The sequence below is a fragment of the Sciurus vulgaris genome, assembly GCF_902686455.1.
Source record: "Sciurus vulgaris genome assembly, chromosome: 8".
NCBI lineage: Eukaryota > Metazoa > Chordata > Mammalia > Rodentia > Sciuridae > Sciurus > Sciurus vulgaris.
The window spans coordinates 107,125,659-107,142,961 of record NC_136468.1 but is presented as its reverse complement, the minus strand read 5'-3'; the positions used below and the strand labels follow the sequence as shown (position 1 = coordinate 107,142,961).

Here is a 17,303-nt window from a genome sequence, read left to right as displayed (position 1 = left end):
CAGTGAGAAGGCCCCTGGATGCTGCTGCTGTGACCCCCTCCTCCGCACCCCACCACGCTCCCAGCCTCACTCCAGCCTGCGTGTGGGTGGGTTTCTTGGATTACATCCTTCAAATGGGGGAGATTTCAATCGATGATACCTGAGCAACAAGAGCTGTGACTCAACCTGTGAAATTTACGATTCCACGGATAGCAAAAGCCAGCTGTTTTTTTTCCATACCTGGAGGGCTTCTTGCTTCATGTTGTCAGAATATTTGATTCATGTTACATCAACCTCAGCCCTACGCTGACGGGAACCTGGCAGGCACATATTCTTGCAGATATGCCTGGGCCTTCCTGCTGGTGTTTTCAACATTCCTCAGACATGGGCGTCTGCTTCATTAGCACAGATCAGATTCTTGTTTACACAGGAGACAGTTTAGAGCAATGAAAGGTACCAGGTTCCAATTACTATTTGGTTATGATTAAAGTCGAACCGAAGGCACGAAGTGTAAGTGCTAGAGGAGTGCTCAGAGAAGGGAAGAGAGGCCAACAGACACGTGGAAGAGGACACGCGCACACAGTCCCATGGCACTAACACTGGGGTGTCACTGCCACCACTGAACAAGCTAAGGAATGTGTGGGGGGGCACGCCGTGGAGCCTTGCAAGCACGGCTGAGTGAAGGGATCCAGGCCAGGTAGATGCTGGAGGAGAGGCAGAGACAAGGTGGGGTGGGATGAATGGTGTGGTGGGTTCACTGCTGAACCTCCACTACCAGGTAGGGGTGTCAGGGAATGAGGCCGGAGAGGCAGACAGACTCTACCACAAAACCCAGCTTGGCTTTTTCCCAGAGGGCAAGCCATGGCATGGTCCTGGACAGGGCAGGACTATGGTCTTGCCTGCTCATCTTCTGGTGAATGTCACTGGATGCATTGATTTGATTGAATGAGCAACAGCCAAGGTCACTGACCTGTTTCCATGAAGGACCTTGCTCTGTATTTGCTACCATGGGTAAAACAGGCTTTTTTTTTTTTTTTTTTTCCCTTATTAATGAGCTTCCTGGATGTGTTTGAGGGGGATGGCATGTTTAGTGCCATAAGAGTTTGAAGAAGCATTTCCTGCCTGGAGGTTAGGATTGGTCACACTATCCTCTCTGATCTTTGAACCTGATATTTTAGAACTTGAATATTGACGGGCTATATGTATATGAGTGCATATTTAATAATGGAGTCAATTGTGCTATAGAGAGCTCTGTGCATTTCCAATTTGAAAAATGTTTTAGAATGAGAAATACACTGTGCTGGGAAACCAGTGTGCAACTGCCCATATCTAAGGGTCCATGGGTGATGGCTTGCAGGACCCCAGCAGATGTTCAAGTCCTTTGTAAAATGGTGTAGTATTCGCATGTATCCTGCTCAGTCTTTTCTGTGTACTTTAAGTGACCTTGAGATTGCTTCTGACATCTCATGTGGTGTGCATAGTTGCCATTCTGTATTGCTGAAGGAATAATGATAAGAAAAGAGTCAACATTTTCAGAATAGATGCAATGTTTTTCAGATATTCCCAGCAGAAGTTGATGGAGTCCATGGTGGAACCCTTATATGTGGAGTTATAACTGTACTTTTTTTATTACATACCAACAAGTATGATATTTGAGAGTTAATTAATTATTTCTGTTTACCCCAAGTACCCTCCTGAAGAGCAGGCAGATCTGGGTGCTGTATGCTGTTTCCTTGACAAGTGCTGGGAGGAAACCCCTGAATGGTCAGGGGCAAGACAGAGAAGTGCAGGAGAGGTCTATAAGGCCTAAAGGACATGGCTTCCAGGACATGTCCTACTTGGGATGCCCAGGTTGGCCATAGCAGTGGCTCTCAACCTGTCACACCCAAAGTTCTGTTTCTATATCAAATGTCTTATGAAACCATCTTTACTCTCCTGAAATGAAAATCATAGTTAATATAAACTACTTTGCCTCACATTAAAAAGTAAATCTAACACCCTAATACTAATGTTAAAGGACAAATGAAAAAGTAATTTATAATAAAATATTATGCATTGTAAACTGAAAACCTTTGAGCTGACTCACCCTAGAAAGCAAAAAATCACTCTTCAGATTTATTTTATTCTATATTTTTTATTATGGCAAAACACCCATTAAGCACATCCACACTATTGTATGACCATCACCACTGTCTAGTTCCAGAATATTTTCCATCTCCCTAAATGGAGACCTCTTAGCCATTAGCAATCCCACCCTATCTGCACCTCTTCACCCACAAACCCTGGCCACAACTAATCCACTTTCTGTCTCTGTGAATTAACCAGTTCTGGACTTCTCACATAAATTCAGTGAAGGTCGAGTGGTCCTTCTTTGTGGCTTCTTTAATTTGGCATGATGTTTTCAAGGCTCATCTGTGTCTATCAGAGATTCATCCTTATTCATGGCTGAAAAAATTTCCTTGATACAGATAGACCACAGTTTACCCGTCTGTTAATGGGCATTTGGGTTTTGTCTGCCTTTTGGCTCTTGGGAATAGTGCTGCTGTGAACACAGGCACACCAGTACCCTTTTGAACACCTGTTTATAGTTCTTTGGTTCACATCTCTGGGAATGGAGTTGCTGGGTCGTGGTGTAGCTGTGGTGAACTTGTTGAAGAGCTGCCTCTCAGATGTTTCAAAGTCACTTTGGAGCATGCTAGGCCTCCACTGTGGACAGCTGATCTCTAGAAGCTCCACCTTCTGTGTGGCAGAAACATGCTGGTCTGTTTGATCCTGTATGGGGCCCCTGCCCTGGGATGATGGCCTCCTTCACTCAGGGAGGACTGCCAGTTTGTTGAATCCCATGATGACAGTGATAATATCCTCTCTCCATCATGATGGAGAGGTTATGCCAATTCCATAGGCTTGGTGACAGAGTAACGTGGTCTCATTTCAGATCATACCACATGTTCTCTGTGTCATGGCTTGATATTGCCTCACACCAAGGAGCCAGGACCTTGGATGAGGGGTGTGCCTCCCTCCATGCACCCCTTGTTGCTCTCGTGGGTAGAGAACTGGGAGCCACTTCTGGCTCCCGTGGCTTCTAACAGAAGTCACATGAGCCACTGATACTCACAGTCTATGAACCACTGGGACTACCTCCAGTACCACCCTCACCCCCACTGCTGTGCCCTGAAACCAACTCTGGTGCACCCTCCTAAGGAGGGTTATGAAGACAGTAAGATCACGAGATTCGGGTGGGTGGCGGGGAAGGTAAATTCAAACGGACAGAAAGGAATTGAAATGCAGTACTAAAACCCTCTTAGTGAGGTCTTCAGGTTAGGGGTGCAGCTCTTTACCCCTGTGCTCTGAGTTACATTTGTCTTATTAAACACAGGAGCCTTATTGATATTTCTCGTGGGATTAGGGCATGCTTCCTGAGTTTGGGAACATTTCCCTTTTAAATATTTATTTTTGAAAGAAATGATGCTATTCAACCAATCACTTCTGTGTTTCCCAGTGGAAAGCATCTTCAGTTTCAAAATCTGAAAAAGAAAAAAAAAAAAAAAAAAGGTTTCCCCTTCTTCCTTTGTTGCACCTTTGTGGGAGTCCCCCACCCCCGTGCACCCTCTCAGGATCAGGGTTAGAAATCCAGAAGGATCGTTGGCAGTGGGAGGCTGCCCTGCATGGGGAAAGCTCTTTTCACCATCTGACTTAATATGTCACTTACCACTCAGTCCAGTAATTTTCTAGCTGGTTATACTGTGGAGACCTGTATGTCACCCTGCTCTTGTATAATACACCCTTCAGGTGAAGGGGGCTGAGAACCAATTCCTATTGCAGTTTGCAAGAGCAGAACTCTTGGAGCCACTTCTGGGAGCATTTAAGAATAGTGTTTGAACTTTCCTTGTTATACCAGTCCTTTCTCCTTTACTCTCTAGAAGATGCATGTTTATTTGAAGGAGCTAAAATCAGGAGGTCTCAAACTAGCCAGGAAGCAGCCTTTGTTCTCTCTTGGTTTTTGCATCTAGAAATCCAAGAGTTTTCAGACCCCACTGTGCATGCCTGTGTGATGCCAGATTTGGTTTTTATTTGATCCTCTAAAGATAAATCAACAGCTCACCGGGCTTTACCTTCCAGTGGCCCAGATAGAAAAGGAAGGTCATGTTTTAAAACAGGTCATGTTCTAGGATGCCATAAGTTTCCATCTTTTCTTTTTCTTATTTATTAGTTATTGTATGTATTCAAGATCTTCAACACAAATCTTTAATACACGTATCTGCACACCGTGAAATGATCGCTGAGGTCAAGCAAATTAATATATCTATCTCCTCAAATCCTTCTGTCTGTGTACCTGTGTGTGCATGCACATGATAAGAACATTGAAACTCTATTTTTTTAATAGTGTGTTATATACTGAACCTTTGCTGAGACAGGAGATTCCATTCATTCTTTAGAGCAGGGGTTTGCTTCCCTGGCTGCAAGATAGAATTGCCCAGGGAGCTTTCAAGAATGCAGATGCCCAAATTGCCAGAGGTGGCCTGCCTCTGCCTCCAGCCAGTGGCAGAGTGAATTGGCCAGGCAGGGGGCCTGGGTGTCAGAACTGTTTTAAATGCTCCCTAATAATTCTGGTGTGAATCTATAGAGACCTTCTATGGTTTGGTTGCCAGTTAGAAACACTGGGAATTTTATAAAATGCTGACCATGAGGTCCTACCCCTGGAGGCCCTAACTTCCTAGAGAAGGGTAAAGCCCGAGCTGTGGGATTTTAGTGTGACACTAATGGACAGCTGCCTCCGAGAACCACAGGGCTATATTTGTGGTTTCAACTCAGGCGTGTGTCCCAGTCACCTGGAGATCTGACCCATGTCTTGTTGAGGCTGGAGAAATTCCCTCCATTGGTTCTGATAGGACCAGAATTTGTGATCCTGCTGTAAAAGTAGAGGACAGTCAGCAGTCAGTGTCACCCATGAGCTGCCTTCCGCTATGCATGGTCGCTTGCTTTCATCAACACTGAGCAAACAAGGTGACCCTGCAGTGGAGGGGAATTGGTGATGTGAAGTGTCAGCCAGGGCCACATGGTTATCAACTCCTAGGCACTTAGCTTTCCTCCCTCCTGTCCTTCCCCCTTCTACCCCAGATCTAAGTCTAAGGGCCCCAGATTTGCTTTGTGCTCAGAAAGATCAGATGTTCACAGTAACATGTGAATAGCAGAGTTCAAGGAAAACAGGTGCTCCTGAGTGATGCCTAAGTGGGTGTTGTACACTTGATGAATATTTGGGAGCTCACTGCATTTGGAAGGAGGTGTAGAATTGTCATAAGCTTTACGGGTTTTTTTCCTTAAAATATAATTTTCTAGCTAAGTGATCTGAGAACAACCCCTCCCACATTTCCATATGCTTAGTGATAAATTGATGACAGTGCAGACCCCCAGGCTAGGCTGAATTCAGTCCCGCATGTAAGTTCTTAGCACAGTACCGGACGCTCCTGATCTGGATCTCCAATCTCAGGACTCTGTAAGTAATGCAGCCCCTTTGTACCAGGCATCCCAATGTCCCCAGACAGGGAACCTGAGACTTCCTTTCCCTGTTGGGAAAATTGACATGGTGGCCTTGCTTGGGGTACTCCAAAGCCTGGACAGGCCTGGGGCCAAAGCTGTCTATATCCTGCTCCCACACCTGTTCATACTGCTTCTTCCCCATATGTAACCCGGGTCACAGCCTTGCCTTATCACCAGATCTCAGCTCCTATCTTGGCAGGGTCTGCAGTGACACTTGCATGGCTACTGACTGGGCCATGCTCTGCCTTGATCCCTGCCTTACCCACAAATTACAGTGAAACCACTCACATGAGGGAGTGTGCTTGTGTTTGGGAGTGGCAATGAAGGGGAACTCCCAGGGACATGTGTCCTGTTGAATAGCTTGTGGTCAGGTGGATCCTGAGTGTGTAGTATCCAGTGTCTGGAGGAAGGGAGACCTGTGTGACGACTGCTGAATGCTCAGGAAGGGACTGGCTAGGGAGGTGGGTGGCATGCAATCATGTAGCCATAGCTGATCATAGAGAAAGCATGCAACTGACAAGGGAGGGCAAACCTTTCTGTAAACTCAAAGCTGCTGCCTGTCTCTCCCTTCCTGTGGAACCAAGATGCATGGAGAGTCCCTAAAATAGTGCTTATGGATGGAGTTACCAGTCACCATGGTTTGTGTTCAGTGGGGTCCAAAATAGTCTCTAGAATCTGTGCTCAGCACTTAAGACCTCTGTAACCACCAGGGCAGGGTAAGGTTTCCTGTTCCCTGGCTGGAAGCAGAAGGGAGGCAGGTGCAGCTCTCTACATCACCTGGTACCTGGCAGCCAAGGGGGAAGAGAGAGTCAGGTGGGCCCAGCAGGTGTAGGTTTCCCAGCCCAGGGTTCTGGAAGCAGCCCTTTGTCTGCAAAGGTTTCCATGCAGGAGCTTGGTTTTGTCCCTATTTTTTCTTCGTTGTTCTTTAAAGGAGAACTTTGGGAGAGGGGAAACCTTGCAGAGGCTCCCTTGATCAGGCACAGCCCCTTCGTCTCTGTGTCAGCCCAGTTCCTGGAGGTGACAGTCAGTCATACTATAGAGCATCCAGCACTCTGTCTCATGAAACCTTTTCTTTCCCTAGATTTGATTTCTTACCAAAAAGAAGAAATAAGTATAGTTGTGACCAGTCATGATGTCGATGTTCTGGTACAGTTCTGAGAGCAGTTTTTTTTTTTTATCATCAACTCATTAAGTACTTCTTTGCTCAAATGGCCAGTCTTCCAGGGTCACAGTCATTTCTCTGCTGGAGCCCTGAACTCATTTTTGACACATACAATGTAAGGTTAGCAGTGAAGGGAAAGAGGTAAGGGACTGATGGGAAGGCAGCAGATTGCAGAGGGAAACATGAGGTTCCAATGCAGCCCTCTGACCCCCAAGGTCCTGCTAGTAGCTTAAAACCAGAGAAGGTGTGGTGAGGTGGCCTCTGGTGGTTCCTCCAGACTCAGGGCAGCCCTTGAGAAGGCAGGCGAGCAGAGGGGCAGTGGGTGGTGCTAACGGTGAGCCTGAGGTGGGGACAGGAAGCATTGTCTGCTTCACATGTGGGTGACTTCATGTTAATGAGAAGGGTGTAGTTTATGGACTGAAATGATTGAATTACTTTCTCTGGGAGCACTCATGAGCCAAGTCTCAGAGTGGAAAAAAAATGAACAAGTCATGTATCTCCTTGAGATGTGGGACTGTTCACTAGTCTCTGAGGTTCCAGGGAGCTTGATCTGCTTCCAAGTGTTTTTATGTATTTTCCAAGTTGTCTGCAGTGATGTACATTAATTTTACAATCAGAAAAAAAAGTAGTAGTACTTAAACCTTTAAAGAAGCCAGTGTGGGGGCTGGGGATATAACTCAGTTGGTAGAGTACTTGCCTAGCATGCACAAGGTCTTGGGTTCAATTCTTAGCACCACACACGCACACACACACACACACACACACACACACACACGTGCCACTATGCAAGAGAGGGTAGAGCAGGGAAAGTCTTTGGCCAACCACTGTGGACTCTTCTAGGTTCATGTGAAGAGTAAGCACTTCTCTGTGCAGGCTCCTAACCTGGGAAACAGGGTCACCATTCACCCCCCCCTCCCCTCCTCATCCCTCTCTGGGCTCACCAATTTAATAAACACACCAAGGCCTTAGGGCGTCTCAGCATTAATGAATTTTGGAGCTGAGTAAGACTTGATCCTTGTCCACACCTACTGGGAATAGGTGGTTACTCCTGTATCTGTCCTCAGAAATGAAACTAAGAAGCCAGGCATGGTGCCACACACCTGTGATCCCACTGACTCAGGAGACTGAGTTAGAAGGATTGCAAGTTCAAGGCCTACCTCAGCAACTTTAAGAAAAGCCTGTCTTAAAATAAATAAAAAGGGAGATTTAGGGATGTAGCTCAGTGGTGAAGAGTACCTGGGTTCAACTCCAATTACAGGAGGGGAAAAAAAAAAGAAAGAAGAAATGATACTGAGAACCCTTCAAAGGAGGCAACAGTATAGACTGCTCAATTATAAGAATCCCCAGGAAGATACATATATATATATTTTTTTTAAAGAAACAGATTCTAGACCCCATCCTATTCCCCCCAATGTAAGCAGAATCAGATTTGATCAAGAGCAAGGATTATGGGCATCTGTGGAATAAATGCCACAGATTTCTGGTGTGGACATGTAGAGAGTGCATGTTTATGTTTGGTGCTAGGATTAGGGTATATTCCTCTCCAGAATTTCTCATTGCGATGAATCAAGCTACATCCTGCAGACCAAGCTCTGCCTGGAGTCGTCACAGATATGTGGTTGTCAGAGCTCTTGGTCTGAGGCACCCAGGGCAACAACATCTGGCAGGTTCCCTCTGAGCTCAGCTGTGTCTGTCCCAGCACTGCTGGGTGAGTCCTAATTTTTCCCCGTTCACCAGATCTTCTGAAAAGAGTATGCTGGCTTCTATGCACTGGGTGCTTTGGGGGCTGCTGCCTGGCTTACCTAACTGAGAGTCCTAGGATGCCCCTGGGTTTTCAAACTGTCTGCATCAGCCCTGGTGTCTGCCTAGAGCAATGCTAAATAGCAAAGAAGAGTTTTAAAATCAGGTTTTAATCAAGGGTCTCTGTGCTTCGCTGTTACAGAAGCCCCCTATAACCCACTTGTCTCACTCCTCACAGGCCCCATCAGTGATGATCCCCTGGGCGGAAGACTCCGGAAACTGAGCCTTGGACAGTATGATAATGATGCTGGGGGCCAGCTCTCCTTCTCCAAGTGTGGATGGGGAAAGGCCAGCATGGACTCAGCTCCAAGCCTAGAGCCATTTCCCTCTCCAGCAGACATCAAAGAGGTGCGTGCTGGGCCCCCTCCTCATCTAGTTCCTTCCTACTGACTTTCTGTTCTAGGGCTCAGGATGACACCTGTGCTTAGCCTCTGAACACAACTACATAAACCTCCTGCACCCACCTTCTCTTCCATCTCACACTCACCATTCCTCAGCTACAAGCAGGTGGTTTGATTGGGTGCACAGGTGTGTGGTCAGACAGCCTGGGAGGGGATTCTGATGCACCCAGAGGTGACTTCGAGCGGGCTGCCTCACACAGGTAGCCTGAGCCTCTGAATTCTGATGCATAGAGTGGCCACAGGTGTGAAGCCTGTAGGTGGGTTGAGATGGCTCAAGACAGAACAGGCCTGACCTTGGCTGGACTCCATGTGTGGACAGCAGTCAGTAGCAAATGAAGACTTCTAGGTCACCACATGGGGCCCTGAATGCTCCATCTAGGACCTTTGGGAACATGTCCCCAAGAGGGTCTGCAGACAAGAGAGTCTCCTGCCTCATCTGGAAGGCATAGTTAAGGCTTCTGATCAGAATCGGAGTAGGACAGGTCAGCCTACCCAAATGATGATCCTCTTTATTTCTTCTCAAGTTGAAAAAAGTTGGAACCTACAGAATATTCAGGAGGAAAAGGTCATTTATAGTCTTAATTCACAAATAAAACCCATGTTAATATTTGGAATATTTCTTCCCAGCCTTTTTTCTGTGCTATGCACTTAGCTTGCTGTGTCGTTTTACTTATCTGTGGGTGTACCGTAGTTAAGGATTAACTTTCAGTCAGCACTACAGTGCACCTTTCCCCTTGCTGTTACAGACTCTGTCAGCTTCTTCTAGCCATCGTATAATACTGTAGTAAAATGGTTGACTATAAGATACTTGATCATGTTTTCCCTGTTGAACATAAAAGCTTTTCCCTGTTTCCATGGCTGCAGGGGGGATGCTGGTTTCCTTCTCTTTGTCCCCCCTCTCAGATGAGGGCTCAGGTACACCAGCCATCATGGAGGGCTGCAGCTGTGCGCAGAAGACTTTCTCCTGACTCCCCATTCTTATATTCTCCCCGGGTCAATTTCAGACGATGATCACCGTATATCCCCCAGACCTCGACATGATCGATGGTAGGATTTTAAATAGCAAGGAGTCTGCATGTTCAACCCCAGCGTTTCCTGTGTCTCCAGAAACACCATATGGTAAGAAAGAAGCAAATTAGCTGGGTGTATCTTGCCACCACAAGGAGGAAAGTGATGTGCTCCTGCTGCTCTCTCTTTTCCAGTGAAAACATCTCCACGCTACCCTCCATTCAGCCCTCCTGAGCCCCAGACAAGCAGCCCGACCAGTCTGCACAAAGGAGGACGTGGTAAGAATTCTTCCTGTTTTGGGTGTTTGGAGAATGAGGCGTCTCTGCTACCACTTTTATGAGTGCTATTTCCACTAAGACAACTCCTGTGTAGAGGGATTGTCATTGAGTTCAAATCTAAAAAGCATGGGTCAGGAGGGGTCTTGCCAGGGAAGATGTTGGTCTGTGACTGTCAATGCACTCTTGGGTGTGGCAGCAATACAACACCATATTGCTTACTGGCATCCTGCAGGAGTGTTCCTGTTCAACACTTCCATCCTCCACTGAGCCATATGTTTATGGCAAGGTAGGGGGGCCTATTGATAGTTTAGCATAGGTGCTTTAATCTTAATGGTTGCTGGCTTTACTGGCCAGTATGGATTCAGAAAGAAGCAGCTGGAATGCCATCTCCCTTTCCTAAGAAAGCTGATCCTAGCAGAGAAGAAAGTCTTTGCCTGCATTCTCCTGCAGGGACATCTCTAGATGCTATTACCCCTGCTACCTGTCCTTACACACCTGCCATGGCTGCTCCTGCTGGCCAATGCTTGATCCTTTCTCCTGGGTCTCCCTGGGAGACCTTCAGTATTCTCTGTTGTGTTCATCTGCACAGCTAGCCCATGGAGGAACCATCAGTGGGGCAGGCATTAAGGGTGGCTCCTCAGCGCTCTTTCCAGGTGGACATAGTCTAGGTGCTTTGAGAGCCCAGAAGGGGCAAACTCAGGCAGGTAGAGAGACATTATCACCTAGAATCCCGTGTACATTTAAAAATCATCCCTCTCTGTGATTTTAGATTGTTTATGCAGCTTTCTACCCTGGTGAGGGTAAGCAAGAGGGACCTTATTTATGGTTATTAAGCACATTACTTGTGAATGAGATACAATTAATTTATATTTAATTCTAACCTCATGCCCAGGAGCAGCTGCAACAATGATAGCTGGTTCTTCTTTCTCTCTTTGTCCAGAGGAAACCAAGTCTGTGGTTAATTTAATAAAAGGGCAGTGCTTCTGTTATCCACAGTGTATAGCAATTAAACTATCCATATTCTCAGTAGGCAGACTGAGATGTAATGTAAGAAAAAGTGTACACAGCATTGCTGCATTTCTGCTTCATTATGTGAGCACTACACCCAGGGGAACATGGGTGTTTAAATGAGCATTCGTGCATTGGACTCACACATATAAGGCCACACATGTGCCCTTCTTTGTGTTTATAATTTAGGTAGAGGTCAAGGGAGGAACATTCTCTTCCACCCCACACAGCCACCTCCTCCTCTTTGAGTCAATCATACTTGAATCCTAATTTGAACTTATATCATGAATTTGAACTATAAGCCAGCTCTCTGGCCTGAAATTCCTTTATTTCCTGCAGCACCAAGACCAGGTTCATTCAAAATGCATAAATGATGAGCAGTGGCAGGTGAGTCCTGAGCTTTAAGAAGATATTAGAAAAAGCTTTCAAGTTCACTAGCAGCTCGTGATGCAGGCCTCTGGGATCATTCTGTTGAGCACTAAGAGAGAACTGAGTCTCCACTAAACTCAAGAAAGGCCTAAGAAATAGGAAAGTGCCTCAAAGCTGACTGATATATACCAACTTGATTGATGGGCAGACGTGTCTCCTCATGTGGGCAGGATGGGGCCCTGCATACCATGTGGTGGATTTCATAGCAGCCCATGCATCCTATGTAAATAGTCACAGGGAAGAAGTTGGGCTTTCCTTTTAAATATAAAAGCAGACACCATAAGAATGATTAATCTTCTGAATTTTTGACTCAAACGTTCCCAAGAAAGGTTGGCTTCACATTAGTTCCCAAGCAGTACAGAGATATATAATATTGGCTTAATTGATGCTTTGCTCCTTGAGCCCCTGAGCTTGCCTGAGGCTACCACCCAGTCTGCAAAGTTTAGCAGAGTGGTTGGACTCCACTGAAGCGTAGTAATAATAACAGGAGCTCATAGGGCTTATTCTCCCTCTGTTCTTTGCAGGATGATTTTCTTTAACTTTGTAGTCATGGTATGAGGGTTACTCTTACTGTTGTTCCCATTTTATAGATGAGGAAACTGATACAGAGGAGTTGAGTAAATTGTCTGAGCCATATAACTACTTAGTGGCAAAGCCTGAATCAATCATTCAGCTTGACCATTCAGCCACTGACAGATGTCATGACTGAAAGAGTACATGGCAAAATTTGAGTCAAGGATGATTGTGACTCAGATACTTGGTGAACTCTATGAACCTCCATAAAACCTGCTGTTCCGCACCACTGTGTGGTCTTCATGTAGTATCTGTTGTATGTCTTCAATAATGCCTGGTCATATATCATTTGCATCTAAATACTGATGTGCATATGAATGAAATTGCAGTCTTACATCACTTAATGGTGAAAAAAATCTTCTGAGGAATGTGTCTTAGGCAATTTAGTTGTTGCGTGAACGCCATAGAGTGTATTTACACAAACTAAGAGGACTATGACATTGCTAGTCAATATAATCTTAGGGTCACCATTGTATTCGCAGTTTTTCATTGAGTAAAATGTTACTGTGCAGCATGTGACTTTGTTTTAAAATATCATGGGCAGGAGGCTGTGTTTCCTGAAGGGTGGATTAGACTTTCTTTTTCCTATTCCTTCCGTTAAGTACTGCTAAAAATCCCAGACAATATGTAAAACAAATATTAAAAAACCTAAAAGGTAAGGAGGAATATGCTGATTAGCCAGGAATGTTGGGTCAGGAGACTCAGGGTAGAGTATAGTCTAGACCATAAAACAAACTCCAACAGGGTAAAAAGAATTGAAACCATGCAGAGCATATTCTTTAACTAGATGGAATTCAATCCAGAAATCAGGAATGAAAGTAACATGAAAATCCTTTTTTTCTTTTTTACAGTTTTGTATTTTTTAATAATTTGTGTTTCTTATAGAAACAAATGAAAATTATAAATTCAAAATTAGGAAAGAAAATATTTAAAAAGAGAAAAATACTGCAAATATTACAGATACAAGCCAAACCCAATGTAAAAAGAAAAAACAAATCTTGATTAATTCATTACCTGATTCAATTCTAAAATATACATTTTAAATTATAGCTTGATTAACATTTCTGAACAAATAAATATTTTGAGATCAGGCAAACATTAGAATAATTTAAACACATTTTTTAATAAACACTTGAAAATGAACTAATATCCTTATGAATATTCCATGGGTCAAAGAAGAAGTCTTTCTCAAGGGAAAATCTAAAAACATGTGAATTGAATGAAAATGAACATGAAGCATCAAAATTTATGGGACACAGCCAAAGCAGTGCAGGGAGGAAAATTTATAGTAGTACATATATACATTGGAAAATAGAATCTGAAATGAATAGTTCAAACTCTTATTTCTAATGCCTAGAAAAAGCAGAGGAGAGTAAACTCAAAGAAGGTGATATTTAAATCAAGCAGAAATGAATGACATTGAAAGGAGAAACAATAGAGAAAATAAGGGAGAGAAAGAAAAAATTGATAGGAACTAGAGTAGCCAAAACAATTTTGAAAAAGAATAAATGGGAAGGAAGGACTTTCCTAATTTCAAGACTTAAAGTGCTATACTGGTCAAGTATGTTGCTGGTGAAGGCACAGACACATGGATCAGTGGAACAGGATAGAGAAGCCTTAGATAGACCTACACAAATATGCCCACCTGATTTTTTTTTTAATTTTTAAAAATTTATTCTAATTAGTTATACATGACAGTAGACTGCCCACCTGATTTTTTTTTTTTTTTTTTTTGTTCTAATTTGTTGTATTTCCACTCCTAGGTTTATACCCAAAGGACTTAAAATTAACATACTACAGTAATACAGCCACAGCAATGTTTATAACAGCTTAATTTGCCATACCTAAAATATGGAACCAACTTAGATGCCCGCCTGATTTTGACAGAGGAGCAAAGGCAAGTTGTTGGAACAAAGACGACCTTACAACAAATGGTGCTAGGGCAATTGAACACCCGTAGATGTGGCAATGAACCTCAACCAGAGTGTCAACTTATGCTAAAATTAGCTTTAAATGGATCTTAGGGTTGTGACTCAGTGGTAGAGTGCCTGCCTAGCTTGCCTGATGCACGGGGTTCAATCCCCAGCATCACATAAAAAACTAAATAAACAAAATAAAGGTATTGTGTCCATCGACAGCTAAGAATTTTTTTTAAAGGATTTTGTACTTAAATGCAAAAAATATAAAACTATAACACTTTTATTAGAAAAAAAGTAGATTTTTAAAAAAATGAGACTCTGAATCAAAAGCATGAGCCGTAAAAGGAAAAACTGATAAATTAGACTTCACTACAATTGAAAACTTTTTGCTATGATAAGAGGCTATAAAGAGGATTAAAAGATAAACTATGAACTGGGAGGAAATATTTTCAAACCATCTGTCTAAGAAAGGAGTAACATCTAGAATATATAAAGAGCTCTCAACACTCAACAGGAAAAAAATAAATAATACAAGTAGACAAAAGACATGAAGAGACACATCAAGTAACAAGATGTATGGCTAGCAACTGAGCACATGAAAAGATGTTCAGCATCTTTACCTATTAGAAGAATATAATTTTTTTTTTTTTTTTTTTTTTTTTTTTTGGTACTGGGGATTGAACCCAGGGCCTCTGGTTTCACATCGCCAGCCCTTTTTTGTTTTCAGACAGGGTCTTGCTAAGTTGCTTAGGTCCTCACTAAATTGCTGAGGCTGGCCTTGAACTTGCAGCCCTGCTGCTTTAGCTTCCCGATCAGCTGGGGTTTCAGGCATGTGCCACCACAACTACACCCAGTGAGGAATACAAATTAAAGCCACAATGAGTCATCTCTACCCTCCTATCTGAACAGCTGAAATGAAAAATAATGACAGGAGCAGTTGCTAATGAGGGTGTACAGAAACAATCCCTCAAATGCTGTTGGTGGGGACGTTAAACCTTGCAAGTCATTTTGGAGAACAGTTGGGCAGTTTCCTAATAAAAAAACAAAAACTAAAGGGTCACTTACCATATGACCCAGTGATTGCATTCCTGGTTAATTATTCCAGAGAAATAGACTTATGTTCACACAAAAAACTGTTCACAAAAATTCACAGTAGCTTTATTCTAAATAGCCAAAATGCTGAAACAACCTAGATATTCTTCAACAGGTGAGTGATTAAAGAAGTTGTCGTACATTGCTACCATGAAATTCTGCTCAGCAATGAAAAGGAAGGAACTACTGACACACATCCACCTGGATAGCTCTCTGGAGAGTTAGGCTGAGTGAGAAGAGCCATTACCAAAAGCTTATACAGGGCATGATTTCATTTATATTACATTTTTTTTACATAGCAAAATTATAGAAATGAAGAACAGATTAATTTTTAGTCAGAGTTAAGCAGGGAAAGGGAAGAAGGAAAATGAGGGTAACTGAAAGGGTAGCAGAAGGTGTTCTTGTTTTGCTGGAATGTTCTGTGTCTCCACTAAATTAACATTATCATCCAAGTGTAATTTTACAGGGTGCTAGTGTTGGGGGGATCTGAATTAAGAGTACAGAGTATTCTCTGCGTAATGGCTTACAGCTGCCTGTGAATCTACAGCAATTTCAAAATTTTAAAAATACTGGGTGAGTGTAATTGAGGCAGAACTGGCAGTGAATTGCTAAGAATGGAAGCTGGGTGAAGTCCACAAGGAGGCTGGGCCATTTTGCCTACTTCTGTTTTGTTTGGAATTTTCTATAATCAAAAAGTTAAAATGTGAAAGAAATCCTTGGTGTTGAATACACCTCACTGTTGTCTACTCTGCCTACTGAGCACTTCTTTCCTGGTGCTCTGCTGGGCCAGCAGGAGCCCAGGGAGGCGCAGCCCTGCCCTACAGGAGTGCAACTGGCAAAGCAGCAGTGGGATCCCATGATCCCAGGACAGGGCCCAGCCCCAGGGAGGACTGAAAGATAGGTCAGTGGATCTTGTTAGGAAGTCAGAGAGACTTAAGAGGAGGAGTAGAGTTAACTAGGAGTTAAAGGCAGGTGGAGGGGGTATTTGGGGTGGTGAGGTAGCAGATGCAGAGTGGAGGACATGCTGGTGCAGCTTTGTGGCAGAATCAGCCCAGGACATGCTGGTGACCAGAGATCTGCAGGGGAGTGGTGGTGGGACCCAAGCCTGAGGAAGTTTGGCCAGATGAGCATCTTCTTCACAGGCCTTAGAAGGCAGTGGTATGATGTCCATAAATGTGAGGTCGGTGCCAAACCTCCAGGAGGCAGAGTGGTGGCGTGAGTTGGCAGTCAGTCATGTAGTGTAGACCAAAGTGGTTTCATAACACATGAGAAGATGTCTGAGTATTGGATATTTATTTGGTGTGACCAGCTGCTTTAATAGGATGGCTTTAGGCTTGATGATTGATTTTGTTGCTGTTACCATCATTGTCTGAATTATGCTCTGGCTTCTTGTTTGTTCATACACAGTTACCATAATGCTGTCTACATAAAATTCCCTCCTACATCTTAGTACATAAAATATAATTTAGTACCTATTTAACATGAGTCCAGATGTGTGAGATCATTTTCCAGGCAACTAGCAAGAACAGGTGTCAAAATGAAACAGAGCTGAACAGTTGTTCGAGGTGATAAGGACACATTTTATTCAGGACTATTGCAGCTGCAGTTGTGAAGCTCAGCTCCAAAGGCAGCCAAGGAAGAGAGTGGCAGGGTCAGGGCTGATGGAAAGTTACTTCCACCTTGAGACATCAAGGGTAGGGGGCTTTTTGCTGAACTGGACTCACAGGATTTCTGCCAAAGGAAAACCGGGGGTTTAGACGTGAAAGGTAAGGGACAAAGACCCTAATTAGATATCAAAGGTGATCAAATATCAAACTTGGGGTATGACCTAGCACAGTTCTTGGACGAACAGAGCTCACCAAGATGGTTGTGGAAGACTGAACAGAGTCTGTCTCAGGACAGGACGCTGAGACCCAGTCCGACACTCAGGGCGACTCTGAATGTAGCTGTCACCTGCATCCAGGCTTCACATACTCCTCTGTGTCTCTCTGGGTTCCCTGGGTACACAGATACACAGGTTAGCCATAAGGCTTCAGTGCCAGTTGTCCTTGGAGCCAGCCTGGACCCGTTCCCTGTCACAGGCATACCCCACCCGGCCTTCCCAGAAACAAGCAAC

General features: G+C 44.0%; 1 protein-coding gene across 5 annotated transcripts in view; it reads left to right on the top strand.

The window, feature by feature from the left end:
* Positions 1-17,303, top strand: part of TNS3 (tensin 3) — a 268,106-nt gene that overhangs the window by 197,246 nt on the left and 53,557 nt on the right. For all 5 annotated transcript variants that reach the window (XM_079149903.1, XM_079149899.1, XM_079149900.1 and 2 more), the window contains 3 exons: positions 8,658-8,827; positions 9,885-9,999; positions 10,083-10,166. In XM_079149903.1, coding sequence (XP_079006029.1) covers positions 8,658-8,827; positions 9,885-9,999; positions 10,083-10,166 — 369 coding nt within the window. The remainder of the gene's footprint in view (positions 1-8,657; positions 8,828-9,884; positions 10,000-10,082; positions 10,167-17,303) is intronic.